The 18,194-nt window shown below is 47.1% G+C and overlaps 1 protein-coding gene across 1 annotated transcript; it reads left to right on the top strand.

Moving 5' to 3' along the window:
* Positions 1–3,025: 3,025 nt before the first annotated feature.
* Positions 3,026–12,157, top strand: wnt9b (wingless-type MMTV integration site family, member 9B). Its single transcript, XM_088906305.1, has 4 exons — positions 3,026–3,111; positions 6,213–6,472; positions 8,288–8,553; positions 11,687–12,157. Exons 1-4 carry the CDS (start codon positions 3,026–3,028, stop codon positions 12,143–12,145), a joined length of 1,071 nt encoding a protein of 356 aa, XP_088762431.1. The 3' UTR covers positions 12,146–12,157.
* Positions 12,158–18,194: the final 6,037 nt, after the last annotated feature.

Below are 18,194 nucleotides of genomic sequence, written 5' to 3'. Positions count from 1 at the left end.
GTCCATCGGACCCCTCTAGCTTGCTGTGTTGCTAGTAGCCAGATCTCATGCAGACACGTGTTGGGAGCAGCCAGGGTGCCAGCTGTGACAAGGTGGCTGGCTGGCTTGTCACCGACTCCCACAACCCTTTGTGTAGCAAAGCACCGGCAGCTCCCACTTCTGAATCCAGGATCAGTCTAATCCAGTCCACGGAGATCTGAGGCGTGGAGCCTGAGCCGGCCTGTCAACTCCAGCAACAGGGGCTCGGGTTCAAGGTTTTCCCCCTTTTTTTTCCCTTTAATGCGGGGGCAGCAAACTCTACTCCTGAAGTGCCCTAGTGCCTCCTGGCCTTAATCCAGCCAAGACCTCAGCTACGTAATGGGTCTGAGTAAGCCGTATCTCACTGAGTGGTCCAACTGACTTGCTGCAGGCTGCAGAATGTTCTGTCAACAGCTATCTTTCAAGTGTCGACTATAAAAAGCTGGATTTAGTCGTTGAGTGCTAACCAGAAGGCTCTGCAGGCCTCAGCAATGGGAGGAACCCAGGCAGGTTCTCTGCAGCTGCTGGGCTCCTGTGCTTCGGTCAAGTCCAATTCATCCTTCAGGAACTGTTTGTCTGGGAGGAGGGTCTTACTGTTCGGAGCCGCTGTCTCGCTTAATCAGAGATCCTAATCCTGAGCAGGATAAACTGGAGGCGTAGCCTCTGACGACACGGGAGCCTCAGCGCCACCAGACCCCGCAGAGACAAAACTGCGGCACTGCGCGTGAGGAGAGACGAGCGGCTTGGGTTCATTACGAACAGGAAAATGGAGGGGGTGGGGCAGTTGTGTCGCTCATGCCGTTTAAATAAATTCCCTCGCACGTGAATTGAAACCCATTTCCCCACTGTCTATAAATACTCTGCCACAGCTGGGGCACAGGGTGCCACTGGCACAAGGCGCAATTTGGACTTAACGTCCTGGTCTCACTGTGCCTCATTCCCATGTCGTTCATCAGCTCACAGCTTCCCCCCAAAAAACACCATTCCTGAACGAATCGGAAAGCTCACCCACCAGCACGTTCTGCCCACCGCTTGACCATACAGGAGTGTGTGCTTTTGTCTCTTTAAACCATTAGCAGCTCAAAGCAGCGGGGAGGGGTTCATGGGTCCAGCTGAACTGTAATTGGATCCAACACTGCTGCAAACTCAACAGTGTTCAGCTGTAAACTGCTTGAGGATACAGACCCTGCCGCTGTCATCACCCCCAGAAGACCAGGGCTGGGACCCTCTGCTCTGCTTCTTTATTATCGTTAGCACATTCATTGCCATCAACGCTGACGGCGATGGGGTAGCATGTCAAACCAGTCAGCACAGCAGAATAATTCTTCAAGAGATTCAAAATAATAATACATTCTAAATAAAAAGGCTGGAGGGCCAGCCCAGCTAGCTGCATCATAATCAGTTGATCATTATTGATTAACATGACTACATAATAATAATAATGGAACAAGTAATAGGTTTATTCCATGCTGAAAAAAAGAAGAAAGAGAACACAACGTTTCGGCCGTGGATCCTTCTTCAGGTGTGATAAAGATTGTTCATCACCACACCTGAAGAAGGCTCCACGGCCGAAACGTTGTGTTCTCTTTCTTCTTTTTTTCAGCATGGAATAAACCTATTACTTGTTCCTTTGCAGCCTACGCATGCTGACGCAGCTACCCACCTGAACTAATAATAATAATTACTTACACTTATATAGCACTTTTCTGCACACTCCACTCAAAGCTCTTTACAGGTAATGGGGATCCCCTCCACCACCACCAGTGTGCAGCCCCACCTGGATGATGCGACGGCAGCCAGAGTGCTCCAGTACGCTCCCCACACACCAGCTCTCAGTGGGGAGGAGAGCAGAGTGTTGAAACCAGTTCAGAGAGGGGGATTATTAAGAGGCCATGATTGGTAAGGGCCAATGGGAAATTTGGTCAGGTTCACCTCGGTTTTATGTCTCATCCGAAGGACAGCGACTTTTTACAGTATAGTGTCCCCATCACTATACTGGGGCATTAGGACCCACACAGACCACAGGGTGAGCGCCTCCTGCTGGCCCCACTAACACCTCTTCCAGCAGCAACCTTAGCTTTTCCCAGGAGGTCTCACATCCAGGTACTGACCAGGCTCACACCTGCTGAGCTTCAGTGGGCTGCCAGCTGGGAGCTGCAGGGTGATATGGCTGCTGGCATGTTACATGTTAGCAGTTATCTGTAATACTACTATTAAATCATTTTCTAACTGCTTCTTTCAGACCAGGTGTCATGGAGGAGCCAGAGCCTATCCCAGCAAGCAATGGGCACAAGGCAGCTACAGCCGGGATGAGACGCAAGTCCGTCGCGGGACACACACAGACACACACACTCACATAACAATAAGATTCAGTTATCTTTCTATTGTGGTAGCTGGAAAATTTCACAAACTCTCTTTAAAATGATAACTTTCTAAAATACAATGTCATATGACAGTTAAAAAAACCTCAACTGCACCGCACAGCCAGTGTATCTAATTTTGTGTTTCTCTTCCCAGATCCTTGTGAGTGTGAGTATGAACAGGCGGCTTTTTGGGGGTGTTTTTGCACTCTGGGAAAACATAAGGTTTTGAAAAGCCAATATACCGGATCTTGAATTGGTATAAGGCATCCCACTGAAATCACCTGTTCATGTCAGAGCAGGTGTATGTGCAAAGGACCGCCTATTTTTGGTGCTCAATTTGCATGTATTTGAATATGCACACAGGAACCCGCGAACAGATGGTTCTGCCGGGTTTTGCACAGGTAGGATTTACCTGCCAGGCCCCGCCCCTGTGGGCGGGGGGCACGGCGTGCGGGCGGGGCGAGCGTGGTGGCGCCGCCAATCAGCGCCCGGCTGCATCCCTGGAGGCCGCGCCCCTCCTGGGACCGTGCCCTCCCCACCCGGGGTGAAATGGGTGCAGGCCCCTTTAAGAGGCGAGCTGTCCGGTCGGCGGGGACTTCAGAGCGGAGAAACAGCGCGATGAAGAGCGTCGCCGACCCGGCATCATGCGCCCCCGGCTCTCGAGGACCGCCTGCCTGCTGCGACTCGCTGCCCTCTACATCCTCCTCTCGCGCTCAGCCGCTTATTTCGGGTCAGCCGGGGATATATATATATATTTTTTTAAATTGGGTTTCCTTTCCTCTCTGCTTTTTCACTCTCTGCTCGGGGCATTAGACCAGGAGGCGTCCTTATAAAGGGCAGCTTACTGACGGGGTGAAAGGTAAAGGCGAAAAGTTTAATATTTCATATGACGGAGTTTCAGTGAAGTTGAACTCTTTTTTTTTTCACGCTTTGGAAACGCGCACATGGAGGGACAAGTGTGAATTTGCCGTCGTGTGTTACCAATTTAATTCTCTTAACCCAATTTGTGATACAGTATGTGACAGGACATGGCCTGTTTGCAGCGACAGCAGCAATGACAGTGTTGAAGATGACGACGGCAGTGTTTATCTGCCTGTAATTTCTCTGTCTTGTGTATCGAACAAATCGATTTCTTCTCCATTCTGTAGTAATTTATAGCCATAGTTGGCGATAAGCGGTTTGCACGGCAGAGGCATTGTTAGAACGACTTCACTCGTTTTAATAAACGCTTATGTAGTCGCAGACACGACTCTGCTGACGCTGGCCAGTTAGGGAAGAAGCAAGTTGCTCGTTTCTGGAAATTGTTCAACACTCTTCTGTCATTTTTATCTCTGCTGTTCTCTTATGTTTTACCTGTGACTGTCTCTGGGGCAGGTCTTGTATATAAACAAAACAATTACCAACAATTACAACTGCGATTTCTTCTGCCCGGATTTAACTTGCCAGATTGATTCCAAAATCACAGTGGCTTTCAAGGTTACTAAAAGTCGCTACCGTAAACCATGACATGAAATCCTGTATATACATATGAGCATGCTCGTTTTGTTTTCCTAAAGAATAATTAAGGTCATAATTTGACCTCGCGCTGAAGGATTCCGGCTTTTTCATTTTTTCTCCTTTAAATGAGATAAAGGAGAATCTTTATCCATTTCTTCAGTATGGCAAATGTGGAATATAAAACAGCCGCTAATTAAAATACAGCCGACAGTTATCGGAGGGGCTTTAGAAAAGCCGCTGTCCCGCGCTGGATTTCTGTGCTCGACAATGCTTTCCCGAGAAATGATTTAACAAATTAATTCAAAGGGCACGATCAAACTGGTGTGCATGGAGTTTATGGACTGCTTATGATGTCTGTTCTATTGTTACAGAAGTACTACGGGGGTTTTGTTTGTAAAACAATCTTGCCACTGTGATTTTATTTCTTCCTAAATGCTACAGATCTGACATTATTATTATTATTATTATTATATTGTCGACTGAGTTCAGATACTAACGCACTCTTCTCCGTTCTGACTTGACTTATCAGTAGAAATAACGGATTGAAAATAATGCTTATTGTTTATCTGGTTTATTGAAATGTAATTATTGTAATATAAATTACTGACAGAAACAGACGACCATGATCTATTATTATTATTATTATTATTATTATTCATAATAATAACAACAGAAGCACAATAATCACGTACAATAATCACGTTGGCTACTTTAGATACGGGTTTTTCTTGCGAGTTCCTTTTGTTTTTGTTATATTTGACATTGTTGTTTTCCGGGCCGAATGCAATAATTAGGAATAAATTAAATCACTTACTAATTCCTATTTTACTTTTATCATTGGTTGCCAGCCGAGATGGGAAACTGCTCAGACGCACTGCCCGCACGCACGGGCTCGGGGGGCGCGTCCCCGACTCCGCGCCGAGGACGCGCCCTGGGTGACCCCGCGGTGCGCCAGCGACGACAGGTCGCCTCAGTACAACACTGCTCGGACAATTATCCAATTACGCGGTTATGAGCCGCAAAACCTTTACCTCCTTCACAGATACATCGCCTTTATTTCGGGCCGGTGTTCACCTGACTTAGAGCGTTTACGGTTTTCCCCATCGAAACCCACGACATTTTCCCGTTTCGAAAAGAAAAGAAAAAGTTTTAATCTTTCGTGTGAAAGCTAAGCGCGGCTTGGTTGTATTGCCAACCAACGTGCCACGAGAGCCTTCTGATATCAATAATCAACCAGATCCGAACTTTTCAAAATGTTTGAAAAATTGAAATATAATTAATTCACTGCACTAATATATTGATATCATTATAATGCAACAGTCACAAATATTAGATATAACAAAAAAAAACACAGTCGCTGGGTAAAGCTATCAATATTAATAATGAATAATGGTAATATTGTTATTAATAAAATTAAAACACAGTTAATAATAATTGATAATAGTACTACTACTAATAATAATAATCCTGTACGAAATGTGCAAATGATTAGTTTGTTCCTTTAGCGAGAATGATATACATGTATATCTTTAATTTTGACGGATATCACGATTTATCTGAACGTCGCCTAGAGAGTTTCCCCCAGTTAAAAGCTTTTCTTTTAAAGCAGGGCAGACAACACCCAGGGGCGCGTGTATCTTGCTACGTCGCAAGAAAATACTTGTTACGATTAAAACAATAAGCTCGTGTCGGGGACCGGCAGGAAGAAATTTCGTTCTTGGTGTTAAAACATTCGCTGGGACTTCTGGGTCACCGCCAATAGTCCAGTGCCGGTTCGGGCAGAACGCGCAGGAAGGCGATGTAGATCAGGGTGCAGCAGAACTTGCTCTTTTGTAGCCGTATGAATCGCACAGACCCCCCTCAGAAGGGGAAAAAAAAACCTAATAAAAACAAAAAAACCAACGCAAAGACGGAGCAGGTCTCATCTTTTCCGTTTCTGTTGCATTTTGAGGCTGAACTAAACGAAACTTTTCGAAAGGAAAGTTCGAAAAACAAGTACCGCAAGTACCAAAGCACAAAGGCTTTGAATCCAGTCGTTTTAAAACGTTTCAAGATGTTTTTTTCGTCCCAAACTAATGTATTTCACTATTTTTAAATGAAACCAATGGGGGGGGGGGATAAGCAAAGCTGAGAACCGACGAATGTATTAATTCTAGAAATGCTGCGCGACCTTCTCTAATGAATTTAATTGGTATTATGTCACGGGGTGACGTAAGCAATGGTTTCGACTGTTAAAAAAACAAACTTTTAAAGAAACTAAAGACTAGACGAGCGCCACAAGCTTGTTGCAGGAGGACCGCCAGTTACCGACGCCTCCCCTCTCCCCCCCGGCAGGCTGACGGGCAGGGAGCCCCTGGCGCCGCTGCCGGCGGAGCCCCCCTCCTCCTCCTCCTCCTCCTCGGAGCGGGCGCACCTGAAGCAGTGCGAGCAGCTGACGCTGAGCCGGCGGCAGAAGCGCGTGTGCCGCCGCGAGCCCGGCCTGGCCGGCGCGCTGCGCGAGTCCGTGCGCCTCGGCCTGCTGGAATGCCGCTACCAGTTCCGCCACGAGCGCTGGAACTGCAGCCTGGACGGGCGCGCCAGCCTCCTCCAGCGAGGTAACGCCGGCCAGTCTAAAACACACACACATACACACAAGGCAAAAAGCCCAGTTCACACCCCGGGGATCGCGTCTGGGGAAAGAACTGTAAGATGTTGAACCCGAATTCGGTCAAACGCATGCGGTACGAGAGGTTCCCAGAATGCCCAAACTGCTTTGATGAAGTATTGTTGTTTCTGCCATAAACTCGGGTTATCCAATTCGGCATGTGTCACGGTGCGCCATGTGTAGGTCAGAGGCTGCTAAGCAGAGCGACGCGAGTCTGAGATCGATCCGGGGAGACGCGCAGGGACGGTGCGCTCGCCGCAGCCCGTTCGCACGTCGCCGTCAGCTTGCAGACGAGCAGACGCGTGTACCTCGCAGCGATTTAATGAGAGCGAGGTTCGGGTACAGCGAGGCTATTCCAAAACTTGGGAGCCCCTCCGTGAACTCAACTGGGGAGCCGGGAGAAATTAACTGGAGCGGTTTCACCTCACTGAACAGCCGCTGGAATATTCACAGTTCACGCCGGCCAGATTCATGACAAGAGTTCGAGCTGGTTTAGATAGTTCCCGGACAGTACAGCAGCATTTAGAAAGAGGCAAGATAAGAAATAGGTCACAGCTGTTGTTTTCAGAGGTTTCATGCAAAATGTGCCAGAATTGATGAACCACAACTTAAAATGATGCTACTTGGTCTTCAAAACTTATTTGGCCCCTTAGTTTGTGTTTTTGCCTTTTTCCGAAATGAACATCTTGAAAATGTTCAGCAGGTTATTAAACGCTCCAGTCCAAGAGTAGAGTCAGGAGACAGTTGCCAGTTCTCAGGTTTCTCTCTCACCTGCCTGTTTGGATTGTAAAATGCAATGGGAACTGGGTATTGCCTATTGCAAATTTAATATTGATTAAATTAAAAAGGCAAAGACCTGCAGATCACAGACGATCACGGTAAAGCGCATCCAGTTAAAGACGTGAGATCACAAGAGGATTTCTGCGTCGCTGTCCTACACCAGCGGGGTATTTTTAGCTCGGAAAAGAGCCCAGTTCCCAGAGGAAATGGGAGGCAAGATTGCTCGCTTTCATCTGGGAAAAAATCCTTTCCTAGTCAAAATAGTAATTAATCGGATCAAAATACTCCCTTGTGATGGCTTGAGGCAAGGCAAGCACCAGGGAGAGCCAGCCACTGCAGACAGGGGGGAGATTACCAACTAGGCACCCCGATAAATATCTAGGATGCCTCTTCAGACACGGCGTGTGAAGAAGAGACCAGGCAGACGTGTGCAGTTAGGCCTCTTCTGAGCAGAGTTCACTGTGCTCGGTCTCTTTGCCACGACCTCTCACATGGACAGGAAGCACAAAGACCGCTAATTGGCCGATTGATTTACTGTGGATCTGGGGCTGGCACAGTGGCACACTGGTTGGCACTGTTGCCTCACAGCGCTGGGGCCCTGGGTTCAATTCTGGACCTGGGGTGCTGTCTGTGTGGAGTCCGTACGTCCTCCCTGTGTTTGCGTGGGTTTCCTCCAGGCGCTCTGGTTTCTGCCCACAGTCCAAAGACATACTGGTGGGTTGGCAGGCTTCTGGGAGGAACTGGCCCTGGTGTGAGCGTGTTTGTGCCTGTCTGCGCCCTGGGAAGGACCGACATCCTGTCCTGTTGCATGATGGGACAGGCTGTGGTTCCCCTGGGGCCCTGAATCGGATGAAGGAGTGAGCCAGTGGATGGATGGTGGATTATTATTGGACAGGGAGGGAATGCATGCACTCAAGGTCAGGTAGACAGAAACAAGGAGACAGACCGCGTGTGTCCAGTGCGTACCGATGTCTTCTCCCCCCAGGGTTTAAGGAGACGGCCTTCCTGCTGGCGGTGTCCTCCGCCGCCCTGTCCCACGCCCTGGCCAGGGCCTGCAGCTCGGGGCGCATGGAGCGCTGCACCTGCGACGACTCCCCCGAGCTGCAGCACCGCGAGGCCTGGCAGTGGGGCATCTGCGGCGACAACCTCAAGTACAGCACCCGCTTCCTCAAGAAGTTCCTGGGGCAGAAGCGGGCCGGCAAGGACCTGCGGGCCCGCGTGGACGCGCACAACACCAACGTGGGCATCAGGGTGAGTACCGCCTCGACCCCCCCCCCCCCACCACCACCACCACCGGCCTCGTCCGGGGCCCCCCCCCCCCCCGGCCGACTCAGCACAGGAATGTTACACTTTCCAAGAGGAGGCCAGCACATCTCCCTGCCGGCACGGAACAGGTTAACGGGCCTGAGCAGCCTCCCCCTTGCGGGTCTTTCCGGAAACGCCGGGGCCTCAAGCGGCTCTGCGAGCCCAGGAGAGACGGGGCGCGAGCGCGGCCAGGTGTTTTCAGGCAAGATAAAGCTTGCTTCATGCGCCGTTGGAGATTAAAGAGCCCGTGTCGGGGGCTGTGAGCGCTGTTGTCGCAGCGTTTTCATACATTTTCATAGACACACGGTGTGTAATTTACGACAGTGAAGTCAGCCAGCCCGTGCCCCGTCCCCCCGCCTCGGAAACTCTCTTAAAGCACCAAAATCAAACGTGTGTAAGCGCTGCTCTCGCAGTCTGTGGCAAGGCTCCGTTTGGGGGAGGAAAACGACAGTCTTTTCTCTAAAAAAGCAGGGTGCCCACTTGCACTGCTCACTGAGCAGTCTGAGCTGGTAATGTAAGAAATGATAAAGGAGGAAAACTACAACTGAAAATCCAATCAGGTCAGTTATTTTTCACAGTAAACTACCTGATCCTCAGTATACTTCTGAAGATAAATCTTTCTTATGATGGCCACACAATTCATTAAAAAAACTTCGAAGAGTGCCAAGTGAACATGTAACCAGAGAATGAAACACTAACATGCAATCTATCCATCTGTTATACAGTATGCACCACATGTGGCCCATGCTTGCTTAGACATTGGGAGCAGGAACCAAATCCTGGGGGAACAATTTAATATAGCTGACCAAACCTAAGCAGCAAGTCTTTGGAAGGTGGGAGGAAACCAGAGAACCCATGTGGCACTGCGGAGAACATGCAAACTCCACACAGAAGGCAACCCAGGCTGGAGCATGATGCAATAATTAATGCCAAGTTATATATGCTGTTTTATACAACTTGTTCATCATGGTTCATGGATCTGATACACAGTTTAACTAACTTACAGTCGGATTGAGATCCTCTTTGTTCGAGCTCAGTAGAAGCTCACTAGCATCAGTTCAGCTCCAAGGAGGACATTGCAAAAAAATAAATGATATCTGCTCCACCTCTGGTAGTTGTCATGGCGGGACAGAGGTAATGATTGACTTCTCTGTTATTGGTAATAATACACAAAGCTCCCAACACAGCTAGCATTGCTTTATCAGCTGTGATGTGCCAGCAGAATACACTAGTATTTCACCCAACACTGCTGGTTTAATCCACATTGCTCTCATTGGGGATTCATGGTGGAGACCATTTTCCTTCACCGTAGGGTGCATGGGCCAAGGCAAGTGTTGCATTATACCGATCTCCTGCAGCATGCTCTAAATCCTTACAGCGAGTGCAGGGAGGGGCATCTACAAGCACATTTTACCTAAACCTTACCTGGCTCCTCCATAAATTCTCCCAAGCCAGGCTGCCAGCCATATCTCAACGCTCACCCAACAGAGCATTCAGAATGCGGAACAGAAAAAGCATCGTCCATCTTCCCCCTTGGGTAGAGGCTCCGATCACACATCCGTCTGTGGGTAACTGGCCACGATCTCCAGTCGAGCCCATTAACATGCTGAGACACAGCAGCAGGTAGCAGCCCCTGTGAGTGATTACTCTCTAAGCAAGGACCCTCAGGGCTCATACCTGCACGGTGTGGAATGAAGCTGACCTCTAACACTCTTCAGTTCAGGGCCGTTCCTGCCGCTGGGAGACCTGACCTCTCCCTGTCCTCTGCCTTCCCCGGTGCTTTTTTTCTTTTCTAGCTGACCGCTCCATAGCTATTCCTCCCCGCATTTTAAACTCTGATTAGCGCCGCCATGAATAAGGAGCCCCCCGGGGACCCACGCCGCCTCACGTGACCCATCTGCGCCTGTTGCCAGATTCGTTCTGGCCGTTCCTGCTCCTGCAGTACATTTCGGAATTAAAAAACAACAACAACCAGTCTCGCAAAGCCTTTAATCAACGACTGGCTGATGCTTCCCAGAAGAAGCGTTTCTCTTAAGCGTCTCGGTTTTCAAGCAGCCCTTCCTGATTCTCTCCTGCCTTTTCACCACTAGACAATGGTAACACATCCTTCAGACTGTAACTTAAATTTACACACTGATTTTATTACTTTTTAGGTTAATTAATTTTACAATTAAGTTTCGGAGGATCACCTTTCTGAATCTGTGCCTGATTTCTAAAGCCTGATTTATCTGACTGAGTGTTTTTATCTCATTTACTTGGAGCTCAGTGTAACATTTTGCATAAATCCCCCCAAAAACTGCAATTAGAGACTCGAGACGGATGTTAATGTTTGCTTTGCAACCAACCTCCTATTTTGCCTCTTGAAATCTGTGCTGATACATTTTCTGACAACAGCAAAAGCCACGTTATTCACTAAAATTGCTCATTTAGGTGTTTTGCGTGGATTTTTATAAATGAACCAGCCATGCCGCTGCAGTTAACTGTCCACAGATCCGATTCTTCCATTAAAGCACAGCAGCCACAGCTCTTGTTGTAAAATAGAAAAATGATAAAAAATTAATTGGCCAGTTAGGTGAAGGGGTAGGTGACGTGCTAGGGAGAAAGGAGGGAAGAGGAAAAAGAGCACGAAATTCAAGACACATAAATTCAGTATTATAATTGGGTAGTAAAAATAATCCACCTCTTCCAATATCTCTCCAAGACCTCCTCCTGGAGTCTGAACTGATTGGTCAAAATAAATAACACATCCTTCCACTTATATAGCTCTTTTCTGGACACCCCACTGAAAGTGCTGTACAGGCAATGGGGAATCCCACTGCCGCCACCAATGTACCCCCCACCTGGATGATGTGTCGACAGCCAGAGTGCACCAGTCCGCTCCCCACACACCAGCTACAGGTCAGCTAGCTGTAACAGTGTCAAGCCATCGGCAGTGGGGTTCGTGGGTGTAGTTAGCGATTCCAGTTTCTGGTTAAAAAAAGGGGATATACCTCAAGGGCAGCAGTCAGTTGCGAGCTCAGCGGCTCGTGCTCTGGGCACCGTGGCCTGACTCCCTGCTCTCTCTCTCTCTCTGCACCAGGCGGTGAAGAGCGGCCTGAAGACCACCTGCAAGTGCCACGGGGTTTCGGGATCCTGCGCGGTGCGCACCTGCTGGAAGCAGCTGTCCCCCTTCCACGACACGGCGCGCCTGCTCAAGTTCAAGTACGACTCGGCGGTGCGCGTGCTGAGCGTCACCAACTCGGCCACGGGCGAGCCGGAGCTGGCGGGGCCGCGGCGGCCCGGGGGCAGCCCCCGGCCCGCCGACCTGGTCTACCTGGAGGACTCGCCCAGCTTCTGCCGCCCCTCCCGCTACTCCCCCGGCACCGGCGGCCGCCCCTGCGCCAAGGACACCAGCTGCCACAGCCTGTGCTGCGGGCGCGGCTACAACACCGCCCTGCAGCACAGCACCGTCTCCTGCCACTGCCAGGTGCGCTGGTGCTGCCATGTGGAGTGCCAGACCTGCCTCAGGGAGGAGGAGGTGTACACCTGCAAGCCCTGAGACAGAGGGAGGAGGGAGGGGGAGAGAGGAGAGCCCGCTGAAAAAAACAGAAAGAGAGGGCAGGGGGAGAGATGGAGAGAGATAGAGAGGGGGAATTCTTGACAGCTACAGGGAGAGAATTATAAGGGAACTGGAGAAGAGGCAGGGACCGCCCGTGTGGAAACGTAGGTAGAGCAAGGAGGCACGAAGAGAGAGGGATCTGGGCAAAGAGGGATGACTCGGGCTCGTCAGGAACGACAGGCCGAAAGAATGACGAGGGAGACGCCAACACACCAACACGAGGAAGGTAAAGGGAGGGAGCAAGGGAAGAGAGAGGAGCTCCTGGTCTTTCTTGCATTATTTCACTAGCACAATGCCGCAGGAAGCGGAACTGGCTCTCACCAACTGCTCTGTTCCTAAACCGCGACGCAGCCAAAAGGCAGAGACTTGGAGGTGTTCTTAACTGACTTCCAGTGGCAACCTTGAATAATCCAGGAGGGAAACCACTGCCGTCCCTGCGCACGTGTGTCCACTCCCAAAATACTTTCTTTTAAAAGCTGTGGAACAGCAGCAATCTGAGGATCTCTGTGTGCCATCGTTCTCTAACTATTCTCTCGTTCTCTTTGTAAGCCCGTGAGCCTGTCCTATGCTCCAGAGGGACAGGTCACCTTTTCGACTTGGTGCTGACAGTCCTCGCGCTGTCAGAATGGAGTTGCACTGTGATGTCGATTTGATTACGCTTTGGAGACGCGGACGGAACAAATGACAAGTGAGCTGAACATTAAGCGGTTGTCCTAGACACGTCCAGATTTTGTTTTGAGAGGAACGTAATACAGTAATCCTTTACTGGACCTGATGAAAGGTTCTTCACTGCCTCAGGTCTCTGGGTTCCCCATACGTGTAGACTGCACTTTAGACAAGGTACTGTACAGTGGTCTATCCAGGGACGAGTGCGGTGCATTGGAATGGCTGCTATCAGTAGCTCAAACCCTCTAATAGTATGTTTCTCACAGTGCAGAGAATTGACTGTCTCTCTGCGTGTCTGTTCTTTTGCTTGTCTGTTTTTCTGTCAATCCACAAAAAAGGGATTCATACCACTGGGATTTATACCACCTTATGTGTAAGATGAGCTTCAAGGGGCACATTGCAAATAGAAGAATAAGAAGCACTTAAATATGAAAAGCCCGGGAGCTGTTTTAAATAAAATACCAAAGAAAGGCACACTTCAGATCAGCGCAGGCAGTCACCCAGTGGGGTCTGTCTGGAGCCCCCATGATCCTGCTGTGTATGAGAGTGGGTGTGTCTCGCTTTTTAATATTATGAAGGCGGTGCCAACGGTCAGTCTTAAACTGGCTTCTAATGGTCAGGCTCATAGGATTAAATAATGATAAGGAGGTGAATGCATTTCCTTGCACTGTCAAATTCAGTAATTTATTCCATGATGTTGACAAATGTACAGTAATTGCTTGTTCCATTACAGCGATTTACCATGCTTTAACTGGCTGTATATTTCTGTGCCATGTGTGTCTTGTAATTAAGATTTTATGACCGTCCTTTCCAAACTTTACAAGCTATAGTACGCTACAGGTATGACACGTCAGTCAGCTAGACGACGTCTTCAGTTACAAGGACTTACAGTAAACTAACCTAATCACATGGATCTCATCTGGTTGCTGTTCTGACTTCTGTATATTTTGTACACAGGTTCAACATGCATGTCTGCAATCATATGTCAAGATATCTGTTGTTAAATGGCCGATAGCTAATTTGGGGTTCTGCTCTCAGTCAAACAAAAGACCCGACTGCTGCAAGGATTCATTGAGGAAACCCAGACACAGTGGCTGTTAAGGTGCTCTGCATCAAGTAAATTGCTAACTTTCAAAACCTTTTATTTATTTTTAACAGGACAATTAATTGTCCTCAGAGAGCCAAAGATCAAGCAATATTTCTTATTTTCTGCAATCTTTGTAAAGGAAAAATGCCATTTAACATTACCAACAGTAATGTCCCCACAGCCTTTTTGTCTTATATAGCATTTGCTTTTCAAGTTGCTCATTATTTGGGTTCTGGTTTTAACAATGAGCACAAATTGCACCATTTATCTTTGATAAAACAGACCTCCTTCTCAATGATGAAGGGGAAAATGTCCTAACGTGTTCTTGTCATGTGATTTTTACTTTCCGAGTAAACATGTTTGTTTCTTTGTCAGAATGCTGACAGTGTGCCCATGAGCTGAACTGTCTCCCGAATTTCATTTCCAAAAGCCAAAGAGCCCACAAAGATGAAACTCAGCTGGGTAGCGCTCCTGTGTTCAGTTTATATAGGTTCTCACAGCACTTTAGGATTCATTTGATCAAGCTAAAATCTTGTCAAAACAGACTGACCCCCCCTCCTTTCCCAAAACCTGGATGTTATTAAGAGTATTACATCTTCGCTGTATCAGACATCTGTTTTCATTGGCACACGGTCAGGATAATCACAGACAGGTAATTGATGCATAGCAGGAAATTCCCCCAAGTTGTTCAAATAGTCTGATAAAATTGGCCACACTGATTAAGCTGTACCTTTTGTGTTTACTGTAAACGTGCCCAAAAAAGGTACACCACTTTGCTTCACTCGGAGAATCTTCTACTGACGACTTGGAGAAGCAAACATTTAGCACAGTCTCTGGCCTCTAAAACCGCTCTATTGAGCACAGACCAGCAAGCCCCCTCACTCAATGATCAATAAACATTCGAGACACAGGGCCCCCTTCATAGGATAGTAGGAGCACAAACAAGGTTAGAAAGGAGAGGATGCTGTTGTGTTTAGCTGCCAGTAGCTAATTGTTCCAAATACCTCATTCAGCCAGTATCACAACCATGACGACAAGCTGGTCCCACTATACTTTAACTGGTTAATTAGTTTAAATACACCTGTCCTGGTTTAGGCCCTGATTACAACTTCAGGAGATATAAAAACTCACCCAGTGACTTAAGATTGGGAGCTCCTGGGCCAGACCAACTGTGCTGGAAGAACACAGTCAGCAGTAGGTTTTACGTCTCTCTTTAGATCCAGGCTGAAGATATTGCAATGTGCTAAATCACTCCAATCCAACCACTGACTTAAAAATTGGGAACAGTTCGGGTGAATTAAAAACCAGACACCCTCTCTCCACTACTCTAGCCCCTCAATTAATTCTTTCAGTGCAATTCAGATAAAAAAATAAAAACCTGTATCTCAAAACTGAATGACTATACCAGCCACGTTTAGGTCAGGTCAAACTCTGATTTCAAAACAGCATGTTTAAACAGCATGATCCACTGCCTGTGTCTCTTAAATGGATGTTTGCTTCCTTCATCTTGGTTTATAAGGTACCAGTAGTCTTCATTGTAAGTTATAAAATAATCCTACTTTGTACATTATCGCTGTTACTCATATTCTAGCATTTGGTAAAAATAGTTTCTACAAATGCTTTTAAAATCAAATGCAACTTTTACATAGGAAAGATATCACTACTGACACACCAGAAACTTTCCCATATGTACTGCGTATCTGATAGAGGGTGTTCCAGAGAATCTTTGTACATTAGAGGAAGGATCGTTTCAGGATGAATGTTTTTACACTGCGGCTCAAGACTTCTGGAACAAGGGAATTTATATCCAAATTTTATTTTTCTACCTCATTTGTACAGCCTCTAGACAAAGAAATATTTAAATTATTTATCTGCTTTATATATACAAATATATATATAGCCTGTGCATCTTTAATGAAATGAAATCCAACAGATTCTTTTCTAGACATTACGTACATGTTGCCTGGGTTGTACATAATGATCTTTTCTCTATGTGATATTTTTTAAAGATATATATACTATATGTTCTTATTTAAGTGCAAAGTATTGGTTGAATAAATGCATTTCTTTGTAAAAAAAGCTATACTGATTTTTTTTTTGTTTATGGAAGTGGTTACCAATGAATCAAACGCTTCTTTAAAAAACTATCCTGCAATTTAAACTCTTAAAAGATGGTTATAAAACCCAACCCACACCGCCGTCATCGGAAACGCTAACGTTGTCAGCCTGCATGGCTGGTGACCCACTCGTCATTGGCCATCATTGCCAGAATGTTTAAACTACTGGCAATTCCACATTTGGTGAGTATGTAATAATATAGACAGTATATAATAATATTTGGTGACTTCATAGTTTGTAAAAAAAATCAATGCACAATGGCTGAAGACTGGGACACACAATAGTTAAGGTCAAGGTTCCCGTCAGTTGAGCAGGTGGTATTACTGCCCAAGAAGAGACAACAGAAAAAGCCGCTGGTGTCAGGACTATCCTTACAGCAGACACAGTACAGAAGGGTAATTTTGTGTACTGGGATCTTGATCTATTCACACAAGTCAACGACAGCTTAGCACAGAGGCATCACAGCGATATTGTACGGTACGTACAATAGGTATTCCAAACTTCTCACGTTAAATCAAATGCCAGATCTATATTACAACCAGAGCCTTAATTATGTGACTTTATTAATAATAATCATTATAATTTGTAAATTTTTCCGTTTGTGTCCACAACCATGATCGGGAGCGACAGTTATACTCAGTGGCCTACCTGTCAGGCTGCTCCAAGAACGTGAATTGATTCTCGGGACACCTGGGGCTGTCTTCCATCTATTCGCCCAGCCAGAACCATCCTCGGCTCCATATTCTCTTGAAAACAGGAGGGAAGAATGAGACAGGTTGGAACTGTAGGTATTTGACAACCCTGCGGACTGCACACCACAGCCTGATCAAACTGCTCTTGGCGTTTACAGACCGAGAACCCTCATTTTTTGGCCAGTGAGAGTATTGTTCCACAGCTGCTCAGGGATTCAACACGCCTGCCCTTATTCAAATTTAGAACAGTAATTTTTTAGTTTACCCCACTTATACTATGCTGTTCTAGTTTATTATACAACACCACACATTATTTCGTAACATCTTTGCACTTTACAGTTCTTTCATCATGATGTCACCACTACAATTTGCTAGTTTTGTTTTACAAAGGAATGCCACAATAAACATTCAGAAATGAAACCACTGTTTGCTGTTTTGACCCTCTCTTCCTGTCACAAACACACACCTGCCCCAAACTGCTCACATGAAATCCTCTTCACTAATTGTTTTTTTAATCACCGAACCCAAACTTCCTTTCATCTGGGGGTGGAAGGGCTTCTTGTCCTGTTCTGTCCAGCACACACTCGCACAGCTACAGGTGTTTCACCCAAGGCTAATGAATTAGCTTCCTCTGTGTAAACACACACACAGCTACTGATCAGAAAGCCCCCCACTGCCACAGGCTGCCTGTGCTCTGATCCTGGCGATGCCTGGCATGGATTAATACTGGTCCTCTGTAATCAGCACTGCCTCCTGTCCCAGAGTTGCAGTGTTCAGGAGAAGAGAAACTGACCTCAATGAATATTAATAATGAAGAAATAATGCATGCAACCTTTCCTGTCCAATATCTTGCAGTATATACTGGGCACACAATAATATTATTACTAATAAGACCTGAGGACTGATGGATATAAGAGAATCCTCTCATAGGATTTTGTCAGACAAGCTCTGTGGAAGCAGGATTGCCTTCACCGATTCAAACAGTGCTCATAAAGACTGAGGAGCGCCGCTCTGAAGACCATATGAAAGAAAACACAGCTGACTAGGGTGCACACACTTTATTCATCCTCAAGGTATGAAATTTAGTTGTCAGCGCAGCTCATAGACATAAAAGATCGTACAAACACAACAACTGCACCAAAACCAGACACTGGCACCACTGATGAACCAATGCAGTGCGCTATTTCCAAAACAAGAACAGTATAAACAGAGTAAATGTCCGAATTGGGATTGTTTTGGAGTTTGTTGGGGCTCAGATAGCAGTGGGCACAAAGGATCTCCTAAACCTCTCCGTGGTGTATCAGGGAGACAAGAAGTAACAGTGAAGAGGCTTTATCCCTGTATGGAGAAGGTGCCACAGCCGTCTTCAGGATCCACGTCTGTACGCTGTCCTCCTCAGACCCTAGCTGTGTCCCAGCAAGGGGGC

The sequence above is a fragment of the Atractosteus spatula genome, chromosome 26, assembly GCF_055471065.1.
Source record: "Atractosteus spatula isolate fAtrSpa1 chromosome 26, fAtrSpa1.hap1, whole genome shotgun sequence".
Lineage (NCBI taxonomy): Eukaryota > Metazoa > Chordata > Actinopteri > Semionotiformes > Lepisosteidae > Atractosteus > Atractosteus spatula.
Note: the sequence above shows the minus strand (reverse complement) of the source record. Positions and strands in the feature narration are given on the sequence as shown.